Below are 24,446 nucleotides of genomic sequence, written 5' to 3' on the forward strand. Positions count from 1 at the left end.
GATACAGATGAAGTTTGCATTTATGTTTTGCACGTTCGCATGGTCTCTGGCCAAAAAGGTAAATAATGATTATCAATGCAGAGGTTTTTTGACACACAGGCCATAACAACCTTTGGAAAAGAAATGGAAGTCTTTTTTTTTTTTGGATTCCTCACTTTCTTTTTCTTCTTGTTTTGGCTGTTCCCGTTAGGGGGTCACCACAGCAGATCAATCGTTTCCATCTCACTCTGTCCTCTGACTTGTCCTCTGCTACACCAACCACCTGCATGTCCTCCCTTCAGCACATCCATAAACCTCCTCTTTGGCGTCCCTCTTCTCCTCCTGCCTGGCACATATCCAAACCATCTCAGTCTCACCTCTCTGACTTTATCTCCAAACCGTCCCACCTGAGCTGTCCTTCTGATATGTTCATTCCTAATCCTGTTCATTCTTGTCACTCCCAAAGAGAATCTCAACATCTTCAGCTCTGCCACTTCCAGCTCTGCCTCCTGTCTTTTTGTTAGTGCCACCGTCTCTAAGCCGTACAACATAGCTGGTCTCACTACTGTCTGGCAGACTTTCCCCTTCACTCTTGCTAATATTTTTCGGTCACAAATCCTTCCTGCCACCTTTTTTCACCCACTCCACCCTGCCTGCACTCTCTTCTTCACCTTGTGATCACACTCTACATTATTTTGGACAGTTGACCCCAAGTATTTAAACTCACCTAGTATCGCCACTTCTACTCCTTGTAACTGCACTATTCCATTGGGCTCCCTCCCATTCACATACATGTACTCAGTCTTGCTCCTACTGACTTTCATTCTCCTGCTTTCCAGAGCACCTCTCCAGGCTAGTCTCAACTTGCTCTCTACTCTCACGACAGATCACAATGTCATCTGCAAACATCACAGTCCCTGGAGACTCCTGTCTGATCTCATCGGTCAACCTGTCCATTACCATGGCGAACAAGAAAGGACTCAGAGCTGATCTTTCTCTCTGTCATTTTCTTCATTCATCAGCTCCTCAAAATATTCCCTCCACCTACTCAACACACTCTGCCCACTTGTCAGCACATTACCATGTGCATCTTTTACCACCCTAACCTGTTGCACATTCTTTCCAGCTCTGTCCCTTTGTCTGGCTAATTGCTATAAGTCCCTTTCTCCTTCCTTACTATTCAATTTCTTGTACAGCTCGCAATATGCCTTTTCCTTAGCTTTTGCCACTTCTCTTTTCACCTTATGCTGCATCTCCTTGTACTGCTGTCTACTTTCTTCATCTCTCCAACTATCCAAGACTTTTTCGCCAACCTCTTTCTTCTTATGATTTTCTGGACCTCTTCGTTCCACCACCAAGTCTCCTTGTCTTCCTTCCACTGTCCAAATGTCACACCCAGTACCTTCCTAGCTGTCTCCCTCACCACATCTGCAGTCCTTTTAATTTGTCCAAAATTGCTTCCCCTCCAGTGCTTCTGTCACCTGCTCACTAAATTTCACACAACAGTCTTCCTCCTTCACCTTCCATCATCTGATCCATTGTTGAAGTTTCACTCTCTTCTTTTTCTTTACCTCTAAAGCCATCCTACAAAGCACCATCCTATGTTGTCTAACTACAGTCTCTCCTGCCACCACCTTACAATCTCTGATTTCTTTTGGCTTGCGCCTCCTACAAAGAATATAATCCACCTGTGTGCACCTTCCTCCACTCTTATATGTCACCCTGTGCTCCTCCTTTTTCTTAAGTTAACTATTCACCACAGCCATTTCTATCCTTTTTGCAAAATCAACTACTATCTGTTCTTCCACATTCCTGTCCCTGATACCATATCTACCCAGAATGAATGAGTGAATTTATTCAGCACACAGCAGTACACAACAGAATCAAAACACAATCAATCACAACAGAATCAATAAACCTAGTTTAACATGCCATAGAAAGTAATCACATAATTTTTATAAAACCTTTTAAAACCAGTCAAACTACCGAGTGATTTTATATTATCCGGGCAATTATTCCAAATATTTACACCTTTGATGGAAATACAATGACTTTTTGCAGTAGTTTGAATCTTTGGTTTCTGAAATAATAATGTTCCTCGTAAATTGTAACTGGAATCCCTCATTTCAAACAGGTCCTGGACGTGTTGTGGCTGAAGTGTATTTTTCACTTTGAACATAATTTGTATTAAAATGTAATCAATCAAGTCCCAAAAATTCAAAATATGATAACAGACAAAGGATTGTTGGCTCATGATAATGTTTCTGACTAATAATTCTTATAGCTTTCTTTTGAAGTAAAAATATGTGATTTGTGTTAGATTTGTAGGTGGTTTCCCCAAATTTCAAAATAGTAGGTCATGTGCGATCCTGGGTTTATTACCAAATATGATGCACTTTGTTTTACCAAAGTGAAGCGACAATTTGTTAGAATCAAACCATTCCTTAAACATCTGTAGTTCTCTCTCCATCGTGTCCAGAACCTGTCCCAAATGATCCCCGCTACAAAACACAGTCGTGTCATCAGCAAATAAAATACAACCCCTCATCACCTCTGTTCCCTTCACCAACATGCTCACTGAAGTCCGCTCCTATCATCACTCTTTCATGCTTGGGCACACTCTTCAACACCTCATCTAACTCACTCCAGAATTCTTGTTTCTACTTCAGCTCACCTGTGGGGCATATGCACTGATGATATTCATCATCAAACCTTCAATTTCCAACTTCACACTCATCACCTTGTCAGACACTCGCTTAACCTCCAACACACTCTTAACATACTCTTCCTTTAAAATGACACCCAACACCACTTCTCTTCCTATCTACACCATGATACAGTAACTTGAGCCCATCGCCTATGCTCCTTTCACTTGGTCTGTTGCACACACAATATGTCTACCTTTCTCCTCTCCATCATATCAGCCAGCTACTCTGCCTTTACCAGTCATACTGCCAACATTCAAAGTCCCTACTCTCATTTCCACCCTTCTACTTTTCCTCTTCTCCCGCTGTCTGTGGACACGTTCTCCTCTTCTTCTTCGCCCAGATTCCTCACTTTCTAAGCTTTCTAAAAATGTATACATTTACAAATATCTAATTTTTTAAAAAGTATAAACCTACGAATCATTACACAAGGAACTTGAATAACAGGCATATTATTAATATTATATTGCAGGAGGGAAACTATTTTCTTTATGCCTTATACCAGACAGACATCGTAGACGACATGTAGGTTTTGACACGAGGCTACATGTCTTTTTAACATTACATAATTACTAAATGTGTACTTATTAAATCAAGGAAATAAAGAATACATGTGGTTGAGATGGCATGTTGTGATATCAGCAATGTTTTTTTAGTGGCAGTTGTGCCCTTGTTCTACCACTACATGCTGTGCATTTGCACAGTCAGAGCTGTGCATATATTTACACACATTTTTAAGTTCATAAATTATATACTTTGCTTAGAAATGTTCCTACACACGGTTTAAGCACAAAACTGTGCATATTATGAACAGTTAATGAATGAAGCCCCAGATGGGAACGTTTGTGACATATGTCACGCAAGTCTAAAATTAGCCACTCAAGTCTACAATTTATGTTAGTTGTGGAGGGGGGGGGGGGGGGGGGGGCGCTTCTACATGTACAGCCATAGGTTTTGGATTTTGGAATGTTTAATATGAAACCCTAACCACATAACAGCAAAGCATAAACAAAACTCATTTTGTACAACATGACCTCTTTAAAACTGGTTCCCATTCGACGGTACAGATTCTCACCCCCACAGTCCCTTCCACCTCCCATCATTCTTTTTCCTGAAATGACAGAGGACCCATTTGGGTCCAGGCACACTGCTGCATCTGACAGCCATGACCACTGAGATGGCACTAAACAAGACAGCTGGGAAAAGACTTCACTTTATTATTTTCTATAATTAATGAGCAACAGTCGCAACAAATTAGGACAGCAGGAGGCTGAGGCCTCCCAGAGTGCTGCTCTGGAGGCAAGAGTGGGACACTCGGCCTGACCACCAAATGGTATGAACCCAAAGAGCTTTTAAAGTGCCACTTCACATAGTTTCGTTAAATGTTTTGCATGCAGTAATAATGATAATAATAATAATTCTTCTTATTATTATTAGTAGTAGTAGTATTTGTATAAACTCTTTCATACATGAAATCAAAATAAGTCATTACAATTCCAAGCTACAGCTAAATACACAAATTTGAAAGATACCATGTACATATTGACCATACGGACAGACAGACGTTGTCACAGAGTTACACAGAGCTAAGATCTGCTCTGCCTTCTGATGCACAGGCAAAACTCAGAAGAGTAACACTTCATAAAATAAATAAAACTCAATCAAATAAAATTACAACAGTCTAATAAAAAGCAAAATGAAGTTGCTTCATTTTCGGCTCCTTCACTGATCGTGCTTCACTAATGTGTTTGGGGAGGTCGCTCCACAATTTAGGAGAGTAGTTACAGAAAGCTGCATCAACGATTTACTTCATGTCATATTTAAGAAAGCAGCATGAGAGGATGATGTAGGAAGAGTCAGAGATGAACTGTGCATGCATGAATCCCAGCGACGAGAACGCAAATATAAAGCTTGCAGCACTAAGCCTGAAACCAAGCCGACAAGTGCAGTGACCAGGAGAAGCCTCACACTCCTGCCGTCTGCCGGTGACATCAGGATTATGTAAAAAGCTACAGTCGTCCCTGGTATCTTTATGAGCTCACACTCACAGGAGACATCAAACGTAAGACTGAAGTGATGTAAAAACCAGAACGATTCACACAGCAGCTTCTTCCATTCTCATGCAACATTAAAGAGGTAAAAAATCATCTGATTTGTGGAATCAGTGAGAGTAGAGGGCTATTTACCGCCACCTAGTGGGCGGATAACACTGCATGGTGCAGAAGACATCAAGTGCAGAAATGTAAGAGGAAAATAGTCAAACTTACCCTTTCTAAGATGATCTCTTCATATTTATACATCCCATCACTGCCATTTACCTATCAGATAAATAAAACATTAGTTACATTACACAGTTTGGAAAACAAAAACAACAACAAAAATGTAACCCTTAATATGGACTGTGAGAAATAAGCCTATGAAAAAATACATACATTTGTCATATTATTGACATATATATTTTTTTTTTATCTTTTAACAACAAATGCAAATATAAAATATACAGTACTGTGCAAAGGTTTGACATATCCAAGCATTTCCATAGAAATGTGTTTTTGATGCATTGTCTTCAACACTAAATGTTAACCAAATGTAAATTTCCAAATGTTAATTCACAAGGATAAGCAGCGAGGAGAGAAGTATATGAGACAAGTAACATTTTTTGGATTAATCAGAACTAGATTATTTTCTAAGTTTATGGCCCTGCAAACTCAATGATAAACAATAAATGAGCTGTGTTTTGTGTTGACAGTGTCAGTGTGTGTGTGTGGGTGGCTGCTTTGTGTGTTAAAGATTAAGGAGAAAGAAAGAAAAACAACAGGTCAGAGTGTTTTTAAGAACACGCACCTGTTGTAGAATAATTTACCAACTGCAGTTATTCAAAGTTTTTAAAACTAAACTTCAAGGTCTTCTGCTGTTGGCCGCCTACAAATAGTGACAGTTATTCATTTTTATTCTGTTTTAAAGTTGTCTCATGTATTTTCTATTTATTCTATTTTCTATTTATACTACTGTGTTTTATGTCTTTGGTGTTCTATTCTCTTTTTTTGTGAATCACTATATTTGGTTGGAAAGTGTGATATAAAATGTTATTATTACAGTATTACTTTATTATTATTAGTTAATCAGTGTGGAGCTTTGCAAAGCCACAGGGTTACAGGTAAAGTGCAGTCACATGTTTATTTTTTCTTTTTTTTAAATGCACTTTTTTGTGTGTCATACTTTCGACAACTTATCAATTTCATTATGGATTAATCTGTTGAATATCTTCACCATTAACCCTTTAATGTCCTCACATTTTTCAACAGAATATAGCAGATAAATATTCTCTACCAAACAGCTGAGCTGACCATTAAAGAGTTCATTTCGTACGTCACCTGTCAGAAAACTAGTCAAAATACATTACACTTTGACAGTCATATTTTTGAAACTGTTCTGTCAGATTAACAGACCAAAACCAAAGTATGTGATTTACAGTGACAGCAAACAGACTACACAAACCCACAATTAATTCAACAGGTCATAAACCATCTTTAGTTTGGAAGATTTTACCTACTGAAGTCAGGCGCTCAAGTTCTGTTATGTTTTTAAAAGCATAATTTCCCTGTTCTTGGCTGCTTATTATCTGTGATGTCATGGAAATTTTAATTTCAATATTTTTTGTTGTCGTTTCATGTATGTAACTTGTTTTAAATCACAGTTTTGTGTGTTTGTTTTGTTTTTTTAATTTAATGCATTTTAATTTGGGAACAACTTTCAACATATACTGAACAACAACAGAAACTCAAGTTTTACTGCAAACAGTAGGGACAAGGGGCAGTTTTGTTGGGATAAAAGCAAATAATAAAATTTGAAATTGGTTGCATTTTTGCCATGCCACACCTCACTGAAACTCTTTGTGAAGTCGCCATTGGCATGCTGTATGCTGGTTTGACAGCGTGGAACATAGACGTTTCACTGTTCATGTTTAGACTATCCGCTGGTTAAGAAGGAGGTTTCGTGACTCAGGGAGGATGCGCGACAGACCCGTAGAACACTTATGGGATATTCTGAATCTCGTATCCAGATACCGATCATTGTTGTTCAACTCCAGAATGCCTTGAGGGAGGAGTGTTCATTCCTTAACAGGAAATTTACAAATTAGTAGGTTCCATGCGCATAAGATTAGCTGCATTAATTGCAGCACATGGTGGTTACACGCGCTGTTGACTATGATCCGATCCAGAACGTTACCTTTCTGTTTATTAACTCAAACACACCTTCATTTATATGCGAAATATGTATTTCACTGTTTGTGCTATCCTCAGAATGTATGAATGTTAATGGTATACTTTATGTATATTCTATGCACATGCTGGACCCCCCCCCCCCCCCCCCCCCCCCCCAAAAAAAATAAATAAATAAATAAATAAATAAATAAACAAACAAACAAACCAGACCATGTGAATCAAATCATGATTGTTAGTCCACATGGCAGCTCTTGCAATGACATACATGCACAGAATGAGGGATGTATGCTGCACAGGAGAGGAGGAGGACAGATACTTACATAAGGGCCTGCATCTAGTGAGTCTGCATTGACGATGATGGGGGGAGGGTTTGCCTGCGAATATGAAAAGATACATATTTTCAGTGTGTGAGGCCGGCAGCGTGCAGACATTATGCACTACACACACTACCGCTTGGGAGCAAATGAGCAGATGCCACGAGAACAGTCAGAGAGTCTCGGTGGGGCTGCAGCAGAGTGAAAATATCCAAAAGGTGTGAGGGCTGAGAATGAGGACTGAGGTTGAGATAGACGGCTCATTATTAACTGCCACAGCCAGACGTCCTACAGTCACCTCAGAAAACATACCAGTTCGTGTTCCAGCTGTTGGGACAGCATATCCACTCTCCATCAAACATGTCAATTCACTTTCATTTCACACATTTGAGAGAAATAACACTGTGAGGCCCCTCACACAAAAGACAAGTTTGTTACGGCTCAGTTTGGCTATTATGACAAAACGGATAGAAAACTAAAACCTAAAAGTATGAACCAGACTAATAACTAATATAAAGGATATAACCAGATTATAGGATTATGTGCATTAATTGCACATCACATCCTTTTTGTCAACTCCTGATATTGTCATGGTTTGTGGCAGCGTGGCACAGAAGGTTGTAGGACACACAATGCAGACTTGCAGGCAGAGGAGCTGAGGTAATAAAAGGCTTTATCAAAAAGCAAGCAATGACTCGGTACATGGTTTGGCAGGCAACAAAGCAGAGGTAACAGATAGAATCATGGTACAAAAACAAGCAGGGTTCAGGTTCACGATGTGGCAGAGTTCAGAGATACAAGCAAGGTCAAAAACTAGGCAAACAAGACTGTGACTAAAGGCAAGGATGTGAAAGACTTTGTTAACCCCAAAACGTGAATCAGTTGCAAATCGGGAATTATCTGCAAACAGTTAATTCCAAAACGTGAATATAATATCTCCCAAAAATATCTCCCAAAACGTGAATGTGGGTCTCGCAAAATGTGAGTATCATTCATAATATACAGTGAGGAAAATAAGTATTTGAACACCCTGCTGGTTTTGCAAGTTCTCCCTCTTAGAAATCATGGAGGGGTCTGGAATTTTCATCTTAGGTGCATGTCCACTGTGAGAGACATAATCTAAAAAAAATCCGGAAATCACAATGTATGATTTTTTAAATTATTTATTTGTATGTTACTGCTGCAAATAAGTATTTGAACACCTACCAACCAGCAAGAATTCTGGCTCTCACAGACATGTTCATTTTTCTTTAAGAAGCCCTCTTATTCTGCACTCTTTACAGGTATTAATTGCACCTGTTTGAACTTGTTACCTGTATAAAAGACACCTGTTCACACACTCAATCAATCACACTCCAACCTGTCCACCATAGCCAAGACCAAAGAGCTGTCTAAGGACACCAGGGACAAAACTGTAGACCTGTACAAGGCTGGGATGGACTACAGGACAACAGGTAAGCAGCTTGGTAGAAGACAACAACTGTTATGATTATTTATTAGAAAGTGGAAAAAACACAAGATGACTGTCAATCTCCCTCGGTCTGGGATTCCATGCAAGATCTCACTTTGTGGGGTAAGGATGATTCTGAGAAAGCTCAGAACTACACAGGAAGACCTGGTCAATGACCTGAAGAGAGCTGGGACCACAGTCACAAAGATTACATCAGTAACACATGATGCCGTCATGGTTTAGAATCCTGCAGGGCAGCAAGGTCCCCCTGCTCAAGCCAGCACATGTCCAGGGCCGTTTGAAGTTCACCAGTGACCATCTGGATGATACAGAGGAGGCATGGGAGAAGGTCATATGGTCAGATGAGACCAAAATAGAGCTTTTTGGAATCAACTTCACTTACCATGATTAGAGGATGAGAACAACCCCACGAAAACCATCCCAACTGTGAAGAACTGGCGGTGGAAACATCATATTCTGGGGGTGCTCTTCTGCAAAGGGGACAGGATGACTGCACCATATTGAAGGGAGGATGGATGGGGTCATGTATTGCGAGATTTTGGCAAACAACCTCCTTCCCTCAGTAAGAGCATTGAAGATGGGTCATAGCTGGGTCTTCCAGCATGACAATGACCCCAAACACACAGCCATATTTTCCTCACTGTATTATACAAATAATGAATGTTTCTGAGTTCAATGGTACAAATATTTCATGAGGTGAAGCCGAGTTGAAGGGTATGTTAAAATTCAATGGTAAAATTCAATTTTTACACATTTTTCCAAACTGACTGCTGTAGTATAACCAGCAGGAGACCACTGATGTGTGCAGTGAATTTGGTGACACCACACCTGAATATATTGAGTATTTTTCTGGTGTCTTGTTTTTGCACATTGTAGACGGTCCCTACGCTTCACCTCCCCACCCTCACCGGCTGTAGTGACCCCCGCCAAAAAAACAACAATTTTTGCGGTGATAGGGTTTGCGATCAAGATTTCCTGCAGTAACTGATCCATAAACTGAAATCCATCAACTATTAAACTGAAAAAATATAGATATAATATGAATGATATTCATGTTTTGCAAGACCTGCGTTCACATTTTGTGAGACTTGCGTTCACGTTTTGGGAGATGTTTTTTCAGTATTCACGTTTTGCAATTAACAGTTTGCAGATAATTCACAATTTGCAGCTGATTCATGTTTTGACGGTTAACACCTTCAACAAACTGGCAGGGGACAGACAGACAGTGAGGGCTTAAATACTGAGAGAGAAATCAGGACATGTTGTGAAGCAGGTGTGGGGAATGTTCTGGAAGGGGGCGTGGCCAGACAAAAGAAGAATGACAAGTGGGCATGACAGATAGAAACAACTAAGTGCAAGTAACACAACCCACAACGAAGAGAGATAAAAATCCTCAACATGAAGATGAACTGAAAACCATAGACCCAGTAAAGTGCCAATATGACAAGAACCAGAAAATAAAAGGCAGAGACTTAACTAGAACAGAACTCACCATGTGGCTAAAGTATAAAGGGAAATACTACAAAAGGTTGGTAAGGTTAGACCTAACTTTTGTGAAGCACCTTAAGGCAACTTTGTGGTGATTTGGTGTTATATAAATGAAAATAAATTGAAAACTGAAACTGAAATACAAACTGTAACTACAGTGAAAAACAGAATGAAAAACAATAGGAAAATAAAAAGCAAAGACTAAACTAGAACTCACAAGTGGCAAAAACAGATAATACAACATATGATAAAAACAAAACAAACAAGTGATTCAACTAATAATTATACAATGAAAACAAATGCAGGCTGGACAAAAACTAGAACGGAACTCATGATGGCTAAAGATGGCTAATGCAATTAATGAGAACACAATGACAAAACAGACTGCTGACTAAATAAAAAAATAAATGATGAACACAAAACAAAACCAGAGACTAAAGAAGACAGGCAAAGCAAAAAATGGCGACACAGCAAAGAATCTATATACTAAGCGCGGAGGTCCTATTCTTTGTCCTCAATGTTCTCTGGATCTGCTCACCTCACACATCATCTCTGCGGTCTTGATCTTCCCATATCGTCTGTAGTTACGGAAGCACATCACGTCTCTTTCACAAAACCCCTTAATTGCCCACATTTTCTGGTTAATTAGAACCGTGATCTGTGATATACTGCCAATTTCCGCCAGATGGCGTTTTCGCCTAGCGAGTATGAATCTGTCCAGCTTCCATGTATGACATTCAATGCATCGTGACTGAGCACTGCTTTTTTCGTCCGTATTTCATCAAGGTACATCATTTAAAATGGTCTGAAGATGTTTTCTAGGGCAAAAACATCCACAGACCCCAAATCTGCCATCACATTTGTACCAGCTATTATGGTTCGGGTGCTACAGGCCCTGTTTTGACACCAAAACTAGTGCTCGGGCAGGGCCCCACAAAAAAGCATAAAAACAGTATAGTTTGGTGAAAGCATTGCGTCTTAATTATTGCAAACAAATGTCAGCATGTTTTTATTACACTTTCCAGTAGGGATGTCCCGATCCGATCACGTGATTGGAAATCGGGCCCGATCACGTGGTTTCAGACTTGATCGAAATCGGACGTTGCATCCCGATCAGGAATCTGATATAGATTTTATCCTCATTATTTTGATCAGCGCTATTTCAGGCTCATTATTGCAGATTAATGGGCCTTTCAGGCGTCAGAAGCGTCAGAGGCGTGAGACGCGTTGCTTTTTAGAGGTGTCAGAAGCGTCGCTTTAGCTTGGCTTTTGACGTGACGCTTCTGATGGGAGCGCGCATTGCCGCTTGTCGGCAGGCTGACGCGGTCAAAGTTCAACCCAATCTTTTTTTTTTTTTTAATTGAACAAAAGAAAAAACATAAGTTCAACCGGACAGAGGTGGGGGGAGTTACGCGCGCAAAGTTTCTTTTGCAGAACTGCTGTTTGTGTGTTTACGTGCTCAGCCTGATGCCTCGATGGAATGACAAGAGGATGATGGACACTTTCCCACCGAAACTCTTGCTGTCAGTCATCCTTCCGTGTGCAGCAGGACGACGATTTGTCATCTGATTAACAAAAAGAAAAAAACTAATTGTCCTGTGATTGTTTGTCTGCAAAACGGAGTGAGAGATGGTGTGCGCATGAGCCATGTGCGCACTCATCACATTTAGGAGTGCGTCTTAAAGAGCTTCCGTCTTCATTCACGTTCACTGCGCTGCTCTGAACTTGTTGAACACAGATAGAGCATCAGAGGGACACTGAGGACTGTCAGGACGCAAATGTAAGTTGTTTTTTTTTACTTTTATTTTTCAAGTTGACTTTTGAACTTTCGACACTCTGAGCTGTGACGTAGCTTCGCGCTGTCCAATAGGAACGACGCGTCGGGCCAAAACACGGAAGACTAGTGGCAGAAACCAGTGATCTGTACAAATGGTAAATGGACTGCTTTTGTTTTTCCATCTGCATCAGATGCTCAAAGTGCTTTACAATTATGCCTCACATTCACCCTGATGTCAGGGTGCTGCCATACAAGGCGCTCACTACACACCGGAAGCAATAGGGGATTAAAGACCTTGCCCAAGGGCCCTTAGTGATTTTCCAGTCAGGCGGGGATTTGAACCACAGATCAGTGCAGAAACCACGTGTCTGAAGAAAAATGCCTGGAAATGTTTTTTTGTTGTTGTTTGTTACCTCAAAATTTCTGATTACTGTTTAAAAAAAGTTTAGAACACCTGTAATTAAAATAGCTAAATCAATAAATGGTTCTTTAAAAACCTTTCATCTATAAATTAAAACCACCTGTTGTTTCAGATTAGATCATTTCTTGTTTAACATAAGGAACCTTTGACATTTATTTTTAGACAAATAAAATAATGTGGAAATATGTACATTTTTTAAAGGGGACAGAGAATCAAAATCATCTTTTTCATGTTTTTGGTGTTAGTTCAGAGTCTCCCCGCTGTGGGGAATACACACAAAGTGCCAGCAAGTTTCAGAACCTCTATTTCAAGTAATTGCCCCTAGAAAACAGGCCAATCCGTTTTTGAGAGAAAAGTTATGTCACTTTTTCACCAATAGCCCCCCCCCCCCCCACTCCCACACACACACACACACACACACACACACACACACACACACACACACACACACACACACACACACACACACACACACACACACACACACACGCCCCTTCGAAATGAATTATTCATAAGGTTGTGCCCACCCATTCCTACACTGGAAGAGGAGCAATGGCGAGCTACAGGTGTGCCTTCCCAGGCTGTCATAGCGGACTATGATCTTTACATATTCTTCCCACGGAAAGCAATGTACACGATCAATGGCTTTTATTCATTTTTAACCGCATCCCCAGTACATACAACCGCCGACTATTTCTTTGCTCTGCGCATTTCACGGAGGACTGTTTCACAAACCTTGCACAATTTCGAGCTGGCTTCAGTCGGCATTTAATACTCAGTAGAGGGTCAGTTCCGACTTTGCGACAAAATCAACCCCAGCAATCAGTACAGCCTGTAAGTATCACATTTTCTTTTGTTTTAAATTTATTTTGTATCGTTTTTTTTATTATCATTATTATTTTGTGACTGGACCTCTATGTCACAGTCCGCCTCTGGCTGACTTCATGTTGATGGGCGAGGAACAAGATTTATCACTCAACAGCAATGTTGAAACGTGATCTGTTAAATAAGTTAGTGAAGATTACTGTCGTCTTGTTTTCGCTACAACGCGCTCAACTTTTGTTCAGAATCAGCTTCTTATCACTGGTAACGACGCGGATTTCCTCTCACTCAAACCAGCAGCTTCACAGTGCTTTAAACCGTCGTCCACAGACTTCAATAGCGACAAGTGCAGCAAAATGAGACGAGTCATTGGATAAATGCTGGGCTTTGTCCCGCCCATCGGAGGCTCTGCGTGTCTGGGGGTCTATGGGGCAGTGGGCTGGCCTCGGCTGGCCCGGACGCCCAGCTTCTGCATGATGATTGGATGATCTGTCTGAGGCTGAATCCATTTTTGATTTACACCGAAATGAGCGATTCAGCGATCATTTTCATTCTGTTCTGAGTTGAACCGGAGACTTCCCTAATCCTCTTAGCGGCAAGGGAGAGCAAGGGCAGCCAATCAAACAATGGCAACTGATCAGCGCCAACACCTACGTGCATTTCATAATGAGGTTGCCAAATAAGCTCAGAAACGACGCCATTAAAAGCAAACGAGGCATTCTAAACCCAGCATAATAACATAGCTGTTTCAGAGAGCCTTTTAGGAAGGTTCTGAGCCATTACAGACCCAAACAATTTTTTTGGGGCTACATATCACATCACAGAACAAGGATTAATGCCCCATTCAACCTCTCTCTATCACCTTTAAGTCTGGTAGATTATTACTTGATTGTTCAAGCTACCTCAAGGAGAAGTGCACTGTTTAAGTGATAAATAATAAAATAAGGTCATCAAAATGAAATTATTATATATTTAGCATTTGTTCATTGTTCATTCAGTTTTTTAAAGTATCGGATCGGGACTCGGTATCGGCAGATACTCAAAATCAGATGACTCGGAATCGGATCGGGGCCAAAAAAAACCTGATCGGGATATCCCTACTTTCCAGTCTTGCTTTGAATTTCATGCATTCTCACAATTTATTATAATCTGTCATTCCCATCATACTTCAGTATACATTAAGTGGCGCTGTTACTGCTGCAAATGTATTTTACTGCCACCCGGTGTTGTGATAGATAGATAAATTTTATGGACAACTTCATAACATAATCAGAAAAAATTAAACGTTACATCCATTTTCGTCACACTACAGAGTCAGTCATTTCATAATTATTAGGAGTTAAAAAATATGAAGTTTAACCTTCTTAAATAAGGGTTCAGTGTGTCTGTTATAGCTACTTTTGGAAGGTAATACATTGTCTCAGTATAATGCTGCACAGTGACTCACAATTAGTACACTCTTTCTTCACCGACTGAAAGACAGGTACTTTGCTAGTAAATGATAAACAGAGAATGCAATCAAAAACTAAAAGGAACATAACCAGATGATAAACACTAACGATAAACTGAAACCACCAACAAATAATCAGAAACAGAAGCAGGGCAAGGCGATCAAACCATGACTAGGACCCAGAACAGGCCGAATCATCACAGATATATTATTACTTCCATCCAGGAAGTCGCACTTTAAGCAGTTTGTGTTTTTGCTGGATTACACAAAAGGAATTTTGCAGAGAAGTGGGTGGAATAATCAACTCCTCATCAGGAGCAAGCCATGAAATTTTGGTGTTGATCAGGATCTGGATGCATTTTCTGGGTCTTTGTTTTTTTAATGTTTTGTCTAATAGTGGCATTTTGATAAATGTTTCAACAACTAATACTCTGTTAAAATCTGTATATCATATCGAAAATATTCCAAGACAGTTGATCAACAGCTAAAGCTGTGTGTACATCCAGTTCTCAGACACTGTACTAGATGTTCACACAGTGGTGATGTCAAACTTGCTGTACTGAAAAAAGAAAAAAAAAAACTGGGCTACAAAGACAGAATTTCATTGTTAATTCAGATACAAAATTCAAAGATTGTCCATCCTAATGGACTACACTCCATCTTTATATTTGTGTTTAATTAAGTTTTTATTGCAGAGATTTTTAAACTGTGAATTTGAACAAGAACAACAAAAAGTAAAAATAACTGCATATTAAAAAACAGAATTTTCATTTTGATCTGACTTGCACACAACAAAATAAAAAAATGTAAAAGCCCACAGGGGTGAGCATATTTATTTTATTAATAGACACTGAAATCCAGACTCCAGTTTGCAAGAAGGCACATGGGAGATTCCAAACTATATTTCACATACTCAATTCAATCACTGAATCATTCTAAGACGATATTTCTTAACTCATATGTAGATAATGTGTATACTAAGATATTATGTACGTCAGCAGTAAATACTGTTTTTAAGGGCATTTTAATATTACAAATTATGTACAAATTAACTGTTGCATTTTTCCTTTAAGCCCCGGTCACACTGCACTTAAAGGCCAACGAAGCCCAAACAAAACAAGAAATCTGGGAACAGGGAACGTGGCCGTACATTTGACCTAATCCACTCGGTGGTGATGTGCTATGACTCTGGACAGATGTGGCCCCAACTCTCCTTCCCAGGCAGCACAATGGGATCTTAGTTGTAATCTGCATATGGGCTTAACAAGATGATCACGCCTGTGCTTGTGTTTGCACATTTCTCTTGAACGCTTTTTGTGTTTTCCCCTCTTCATCTTCAGACAACACACACACACACACACACACACACACACACACACACACACACACACACACACACACACACACACACACACACACACACACACACACACACACACACACACACACACACACACAAAGTTGAGGGTTGCATTTCTGATCATTTTTTTCCTCCAATTTGTTTGATGTTATTGTGCAAAATTATAAAACAATTAACTAAATTTGTCACAAAACTTGTTCTCCCCTGGATTAAAAGAGAAAAATTCAAATCTTCAATTATGCCTGGAGCAAAAATATATGTGTGTTTATATATATATATATATATATATATATATCTGCATATTTGATACAACAGAAAAACAGACCTTAATATTTGGTACAGAAGCCTTTGTTTGCAATTTCAGAGGTCAGACGTTTCCTGTAGTTCTTGACCAAGTTTACACACTGCAGCAGTGATTTTGGTCCACTCCTTCATACAGAGCTTCTCCAGATCTTTCAAGTTTCAACTCCCTCCAAAGATTTTCTATTAGGTTCAGGCCTGGAGACTGGCTCAGCCACTCCAGGACCTTGAAATGCTTCTTACGTAGCCCCTCCTTAGTTGCCCTGGCTGTGTGTTTGGGGTCACCGTCATGCTGGAAGACCCAGCCATGACCCATCTTCAATGCTCTTACTGAGGGAAGGAGGTTGTTTGCCAAAATCTCACAATACATGACTCCATCCATCCTCCCTTCAATGCAGTGCAGTCGTCCTGTTCCCTTTGCAGAAAAGCACCCCCAGAAATGATGTTTCCACCCCCATGCTTCACGGTTGGGATGGTTTTCTTGAGGTTCTTCTCATCCTCCAAACACGGTGAGTGGAGTTGATACCAAAAAGTTCTATTTTGGTCTCATCTGACCACATACCTTTCTCCCATGCCTCTTCTCGATCATCCAAATGGTCACTGGTGAACTTTAAATGACCATGGACATGTGCTGGCTTGAGCAGGGGGACCTTGCTGCCCTGCAGGATTTTAAACCTCGACAGCATCATGTGTTACTAATGTAATCTTTGTAACTGTGGTCCAGCTCTCTTCAGGTCATTGATCAGGTCTTCCCGTGTAGTTCTGGGCTGATTCTTGACCTTTCTCAGAATCATCCTTACCCCACGAGGTGAGCTCTTACATGGAGCCCCAGACTGAGGAAGACTGACAGTCATCTTCTTCCATTTTCTAATAATTACACCAACAATTATTGCCTTCTCACCAAGCTGCTTGCCTATTGTCCTGTATGGTGCATGTCTACAATTTTTGTCCCTAGTGTCCTTAGACAACTCTTTGGTCTTGGCCATGGTGGACAGGTTGGAGTGTGACTGATTGAGTGTGTGGACAGGTGTCATACAGGTAAAGAGTGCAGAATAGGAGGGCTTCTTAAAGAAAAGTTAACAGGCCTGTGAGAGCCAGAATTCTTGCTAGTTGGTAGGTAATGAAATACTTTTTCATGCAATAAAATGCGAATTAATTATTTAAAAGTCATGCAATGTGATTTTCTGAATTTTTTTTAGATTCTGTCTCTCCATTGTTTGTAGGTGGGTAAACTTGCAAAATCGACAGTTGATCAAATACTTATTTGCCTCACTGTGTGTGTGTATATATAATATATATATATATATATATATATATATATAAATTAATTCATAAATGTATTTAAATTCATACCATGTACCATGGATCACCATATTTTACTCGATAGGCTGGAGAATCACTTTGGGATTACTGGAAGTGCCCTTGCGTGGTGGTTGACGTCATACCTGTCCAGTCGTTCTCACTGTGTTTTGTACAATAACTATCTCTAACCTTAGTGACATGAAATTTGGGGATCTGGGGAAGGGATCTGTCTTAGGCCCCCTGCTTTTCATCCTTTATATAGCACCTCTTGGGCATATACTGCGGCGTTTTGGGATTGCCTTACATTGCTGTGTTGATGATATTCAATTGTACATGCCGATAACTGATGTAATCTCATTCAAGACTGCCTTGCAACAGTGAAGCTGGAGGTCTAGTAACTTCCTACTTTTAAATTCTAATAAGACCAAAATGATGGTTCTTAGTCCAGCGAGACATCAGCATCAATTTGACCAGCTAGCGCTTAGCCTAGGCTTGTGTGTCATACATCATACGGACAAAGTGAGGAACCTTGGGGTAATTTTTGATCCTACGTCGTCCTTTGTCCTCCACATTAGAGATATTACGAGGACTGCTTTCTTAGCAAAGATTCATCCCATTCTGTCTATGGCTGATGCTGAGACCCTGATTCATGCATTTGTCTCTTCTAGATCGGATTATTGCAATGTTCAATTTTCGAGGTTGTCACATTCCAGAATTAGGGGTCTGCAATTGGTTCAAAATGCTGCTGCCAGATTTTGACACGGAGCAGAAAGTTTGACCAGATTACACCCTTTTTGGGGTCTCGTCACTTGAGGCGACGCTGTCGTGATTTGGCGCTCTATAAGTTGAATAAATTTAATTCATTTTAGGGCATACAGGGTTAATTCTGAGGAGAAGAGAAGAACTCATATAAAGGCTTTGAGACCCATTCGGACTAAACCCTGCAGTCTGTTGGGGCCGGTGCTCATCTCTGGAATTCGGTGAATGAACTGGATGAGTGCATGACTCCTACTTGAGGGGACACCAGTATAATGCAGGTTACTTCACCAGGCAAGGCTAGCACCCATTTACTGCTGGGTGAACTGAGACAATGCAGATGAAGTGTCTTGTCCAAAGACAGCCAGGAATCATAACCAGGCATCAAACCTCCTTATTGTACTGACGTACCTGCTCTTCGTTGCTCTAACTGCTCTTCATATAGATACAAAATCATAATTTTTAAACACTGCTTAGATGGGGTATTTTAGATCTTGGTGGATGAATGCACTCTAATGGATGTCCTTCTTGTTATAAAACGGTGCATGCCGTAGGGTCAGACATTCACCACAGCCACATCAGTGATGTCCTAATGTGAGATGGAAAGCGAACACCCCAAAACTGAAGCCCACACCTTCAGTAGTGTGCAGGCAGCGGTGAAACACAGCTTGAGGCTAACACAGGAGAATACATTGGCAACTATTATCCCTCTGTGAGTGACAGGCAAAGACACAATCACCGGTGTGAGAACACATGTAACAAAACACACCTGTTAGGGTTCAAAGTCAACAGTGCTTATCAAGCATTGTAGTGGACCGATACTAAGGAATAAACACAACCTGCGGGTACAGCGGCAACACAATAAAACATGTCAGTCATACAGAACAGCAGCATTGTCTTAGTCCTGGATTGCTTAGTAATCCCCCCCCATCTTTATCTCCCACAACAAGCAAACAAAAAGGAATCACTGGCGATAATCTCAACATGATTGATGTCAACATGAGTTTAACATTGAGTGATTTACTAAGGTAACTCAGATTAGGGTGGATTACCGTTTCTTGCTCAGGAGTGTTGGCCACCTGTCTTTATCGTTGCGCTAACCTGCTAACCCAGAGGAACGCTGATTATAAAATGTGACCACCAGTGATGTATGAGTCATACTGTGCTGTGACAGCCCCCCTCACAGGAAAGGAAGAGGACAAACACTAATTTCACAGAATCCTCATTCAGGCTGAGGATCGTAAAAAAGATACACACACACACACACGTTTTGATTACTGTCAAACCAGGATGGGATGCAGATATTTTAGTGTGCTGCGGGTGAATATGGGTCTTGTTCTGCTGTAGATTGCCAAATGGTAAGGTACTGTAGGAAGTAAAATCAGCACATGAAGATCCAACAACTCTTTACTTCAGTTTTTATTCAAAAGTATTAATAATTTAAGGAAGCTGAAGCTGCTCATGTTCAGATGTGTCTGTATACCACATGCTCAGTCATCAATGCACAATAAATTAATCTGTTTTGTGAATTGATTAGTTGCTTAAGTCATTTATAAAAGGCTGAAATATATTTTAAAGGGAACCATTTTTCTGTTTATAGTGGTTTCAGTATCATATTTTGACAGGGCATCCAGTGAAAAATGTGCCAAAAATAAAGATACAGATCTAAACTCCCTGCTGAAAGAACAAAACGTAATATATTTTGTCAGAACACTGAAAACAGGAGCTTTATTAGGACATTTGGTTGTCTAGCTGAGGTAAAGTGGGTCAGCAGTACATTTCTCCCGCACAGATTGTGTGGACATCTCAAAGAAATGACACATTTGTGGGGAAATGTGACTGATCATTCCTTCCCAGTGCTATAGAGCACAAACTGGCTCTGTGGATGTGTCAAAGGAACAAGGAGAAAGTCATATACAGGGTGTGAGGCTCATCTGGCCGGAGGTTATTCCTGGATATCATAGCGTGAAACGGATGAGCGTCTGCAATTCACTCAAGATTGAGGCAAGCAACCCTCTCTTGCTTGCCTCTACTGGTGGTTGGCTCTCACTGCGGTATTGTATCACTTCCTGTTCCGGAGCACAGCGGTGTTTTGCTGTATCTGTTAGCTGTTTAATCTGCGCAGTTAGATTGATCTAGTTATCTAGATTACGATTTGTTTCCCAGTGTAATCTTTACGTGCCTTAACTAAAGCACTCCTTCTGCTGAATCACCTCTAAATTATTTACACATTATTCACTTTGCGTGTTTTTAGGAATCCGCTAGCTTAGCGTAGCTACTAGCTCTTAGCCAATTTAGCATGGCGGCTTCTCCTGTCTCTCCCGCACTTTTCTGCTCTGGGTGTGAAATGTTTAGTTATTCCTCGGCCTCCTTTAACAGTAATGGTACTTGTAATAAGTGTAGCTTATTCGTAGCTTTGGAGGCCAGGCTGGGCGAATTGGAGACTCGGCTCCGCACCGTGGAAAATTCTACAGCTAGCCAGGCCCCTGTAGTCGGTGCGGACCAAGGTAGCTTAGCTGCCGTTAGTTACCCCCTGGCAGATCCCGAGCAGCCGGGAAAGCAGGCCGACTGGGTGACTGTGAGGAGGAAGCGTAGCCCTAAACAGAAGCCCCGTGTACACCGCCAACCCGTTCACATCTCTAACCGTTTTTCCCCACTCGACGACACACCCGCCGAGGATCAAACTCTGGTTATTGGCGACTCTGTTTTGAGAAATGTGAAGTTAGCGACACCAGCAACCATAGTCAATTGTCTTCCGGGGGCCAGAGCAGGCGACATTGAAGGAAATTTGAAACTGCTGGCTAAGGCTAAGCGTAAATTTGGTAAGATTGTAATTCACGTCGGCAGTAATGACACCCGGTTACGCCAATCGGAGGTCATTAAAATTAACATTAAATCGGTGTGTAACTTTGCAAAAACAATGTCGGACTCTGTAGTTTTCTCTGGGCCCCTCCCCAATCGGACCGGGAGTGACATGTTTAGCCGCATGTTCTCCTTGAATTGCTGGCTGTCTGAGTGGTGTCCAAAAAATGAGGTGGGCTTCATAGATAATTGGCAAAGCTTCTGGGGAAAACCTGGTCTTGTTAGGAGAGACGGCATCCATCCCACTTTGGATGGAGCAGCTCTCATTTCTAGAAATCTGGCCAATTTTCTTAAATCCTCCAAACCGTGACTATCCAGGGTTGGGACCAGGAAGCAGAGTTGTAATCTTACACACCTCTCTGCAGCTTCTCTCCCCCTGCCATCCCCTCATTACCCCATCCCCGTAGAGACGGTGCCTGCTCCCAGACTACCAATAACCAGCAAAAATCTATTTAAGCATAAAAATTCAAAAAGAAAAAATAATATAGCACCTTCAACTGCACCACAGACTAAAACAGTTAAATGTGGTCTATTAAACATTAGGTCTCCCTCTTCTAAGTCCCTGTTGGTAAATGATATAATAATTGATCAACATATTGATTTATTCTGCCTTACAGAAACCTGGTTACAGCAGGATGAATATGTTAGTTTAAATGAGTCAACACCCCCGAGTCACACTAACTGTCAGAATGCTCGTAGCACGGGCCGGGGCGGAGGATTAGCAGCAATCTTCCATTCCAGCTTATTAATTAATCCAAAACCCAGACAGAGCTTTAATTCATTTGAAAGCTTGTCTCTTAGTCTTGTCCATCCAAATTGGAAGTCCCAAAAACCAGTTTTATTTGTTATTATCTATCGTCCACCTGGTCGTTACTGTGAGTTTCTCTGTGAATTTTCAGACCTTTTGTCTGACTTAGTGCTTAGCTCAGATAAGATAATTATAGTGGGCGATTTTAACATCCACACAGATGCTGAGAATGACAGCCTCAACACTGCATTTAATCTATTATTAGACTCTATTGGCTTTGCTCAAAAAGTAAATGAGTCCACCCACCACTTTAATCATATCTTAGATCTTGTTCTGACTTATGGTATGGAAATAGAAGACTTAACAGTATTCCCTGAAAACTCCCTTCTGTCTGATCATTTCTTAATAACATTTACATTTACTCTGATGGACTACCCAGCAGTGGGGAATAAGTTTCATTATACTAGAAGTCTTTCAGAAAGCGCTGTAACTAGGTTTAAGGATATGATTCCTTCTTTATGTTCTCTAATGCCATATACCAACACAGTGCAGAGTAGCTACCTAAACTCTGTAAGGGAGATAGAGTATCTCGTCAATAGTTTTACATCCTCATTGAAGACAACTTTGGATGCTGTAGCTCCTCTGAAAAAGAGAGCTTTAAATCAGAAGTGTCTGACTCCGTGGTATAACTCACAAACTCGTAGCTTAAAGCAGATAACCCGTAAGTTGGAGAGGAAATGGCGTCTCACTAATTTAGAAGATCTTCACTTAGCCTGGAAAAAGAGTCTGTTGCTCTATAAAAAAAAGCCCTCCGTAAAGCTAGGACATCTTTCTACTCATCACTAATTGAAGAAAATAAGAACAACCCCAGGTTTCTTTTCAGCACTGTAGCCAGGCTGACAAAGAGTCAGAGCTCTATTGAGCTGAGTATTCCATTAACTTTAACTAGTAATGACTTCATGACTTTCTTTGCTAACAAAATTTTAACTATTAGAGAAAAAATTACTCATAACCATCCCAAAGACGTATCGTTATCTTTGGCTGCTTTCAGTGATGCCGGTATTTGGTTAGACTCTTTCTCTCCGATTGTTCTGTCTGAGTTATTTTCATTAGTTACTTCATCCAAACCATCAACATGTTTATTAGACCCCATTCCTACCAGGCTGCTCAAGGAAGCCCTACCATTATTTAATGCTTCGATCTTAAATATGATCAATCTATCTTTGTTAGTTGGCTATGTACCACAGGCTTTTAAGGTGGCAGTAATTAAACCATTACTTAAAAAGCCATCACTTGACCCAGCTATCTTAGCTAATTATAGGCCAATCTCCAACCTTCCTTTTCTCTCAAAAATTCTTGAAAGGGTAGTTGTAAAACAGCTAACTGATCATCTGCAGAGGAATGGTCTATTTGAAGAGTTTCAGTCAGGTTTTAGAATTCATCATAGTACAGAAACAGCATTAGTGAAGGTTACAAATGATCTTCTTATGGCCTCGGACAGTGGACTCATCTCTGTGCTTGTTCTGTTAGACCTCAGTGCTGCTTTTGATACTGTTGACCATAAAATTTTATTACAGAGATTAGAGCATGCCATAGGTATTAAAGGCACTGCGCTGCAGTGGTTTGAATCATATTTGTCTAATAGATTACAATTTGTTCATGTAAATGGGGAATCTTCTTCACAGACTAAAGTTAATTATGGAGTTCCACAAGGTTCTGTGCTAGGACCAATTTTATTCACTTTATACATGCTTCCCTTAGGCAGTATTATTAGACGGTATTGCTTAAATTTTCATTGTTACGCAGATGATACCCAGCTTTATCTATCCATGAAGCCAGAGGACACACACCAATTAGCTAAACTGCAGGATTGTCTTACAGACATAAAGACATGGATGACCTCTAATTTCCTGCTTTTAAACTCAGATAAAACTGAAGTTATTGTACTTGGCCCCACAAATCTTAGAAACATGGTGTCTAACCAGATCCTTACTCTGGATGGCATTACCCTGACCTCTAGTAATACTGTGAGAAATCTTGGAGTCATTTTTGATCAGGATATGTCATTCAAAGCGCATATTAAACAAATATGTAGGACTGCTTTTTTGCATTTACGCAATATCTCTAAAATCAGAAAGGTCTTGTCTCAGAGTGATGCTGAAAAACTAATTCATGCATTTATTTCCTCTAGGCTGGACTATTGTAATTCATTATTATCAGGTTGTCCTAAAAGTTCCCTAAAAAGCCTTCAGTTAATTCAAAATGCTGCAGCTAGAGTACTGACGGGGACTAGAAGGAGAGAGCATATCTCACCCATATTGGCCTCTCTTCATTGGCTTCCTGTTAATTCTAGAATAGAATTTAAAATTCTTCTTCTTACTTATAAGGTTTTGAATAATCAGGTCCCATCTTATCTTAGGGACCTCGTAGTACCATATCACCCCAATAGAGCGCTTCGCTCTCAG

At 40.4% G+C, this 24,446-nt stretch overlaps 1 protein-coding gene across 5 annotated transcripts in view; it reads right to left on the reverse strand.

The window, feature by feature from the left end:
* dlg3 (discs, large homolog 3 (Drosophila)) overlaps nt 1-24,446 on the reverse strand; it is a 297,837-nt gene that overhangs the window by 107,880 nt on the left and 165,511 nt on the right. For all 5 annotated transcript variants that reach the window (XM_034181624.1, XM_034181623.1, XM_034181622.1 and 2 more), the window contains 2 exons: nt 7,231-7,284; nt 4,952-5,002 (listed from right to left, as the gene is read on the reverse strand). In XM_034181624.1, coding sequence (XP_034037515.1) covers nt 4,952-5,002; nt 7,231-7,284 — 105 coding nt within the window. The remainder of the gene's footprint in view (nt 1-4,951; nt 5,003-7,230; nt 7,285-24,446) is intronic.

This window comes from Thalassophryne amazonica, chromosome 11, assembly GCF_902500255.1.
Source record: "Thalassophryne amazonica chromosome 11, fThaAma1.1, whole genome shotgun sequence".
Classification (NCBI taxonomy): domain Eukaryota; kingdom Metazoa; phylum Chordata; class Actinopteri; order Batrachoidiformes; family Batrachoididae; genus Thalassophryne; species Thalassophryne amazonica.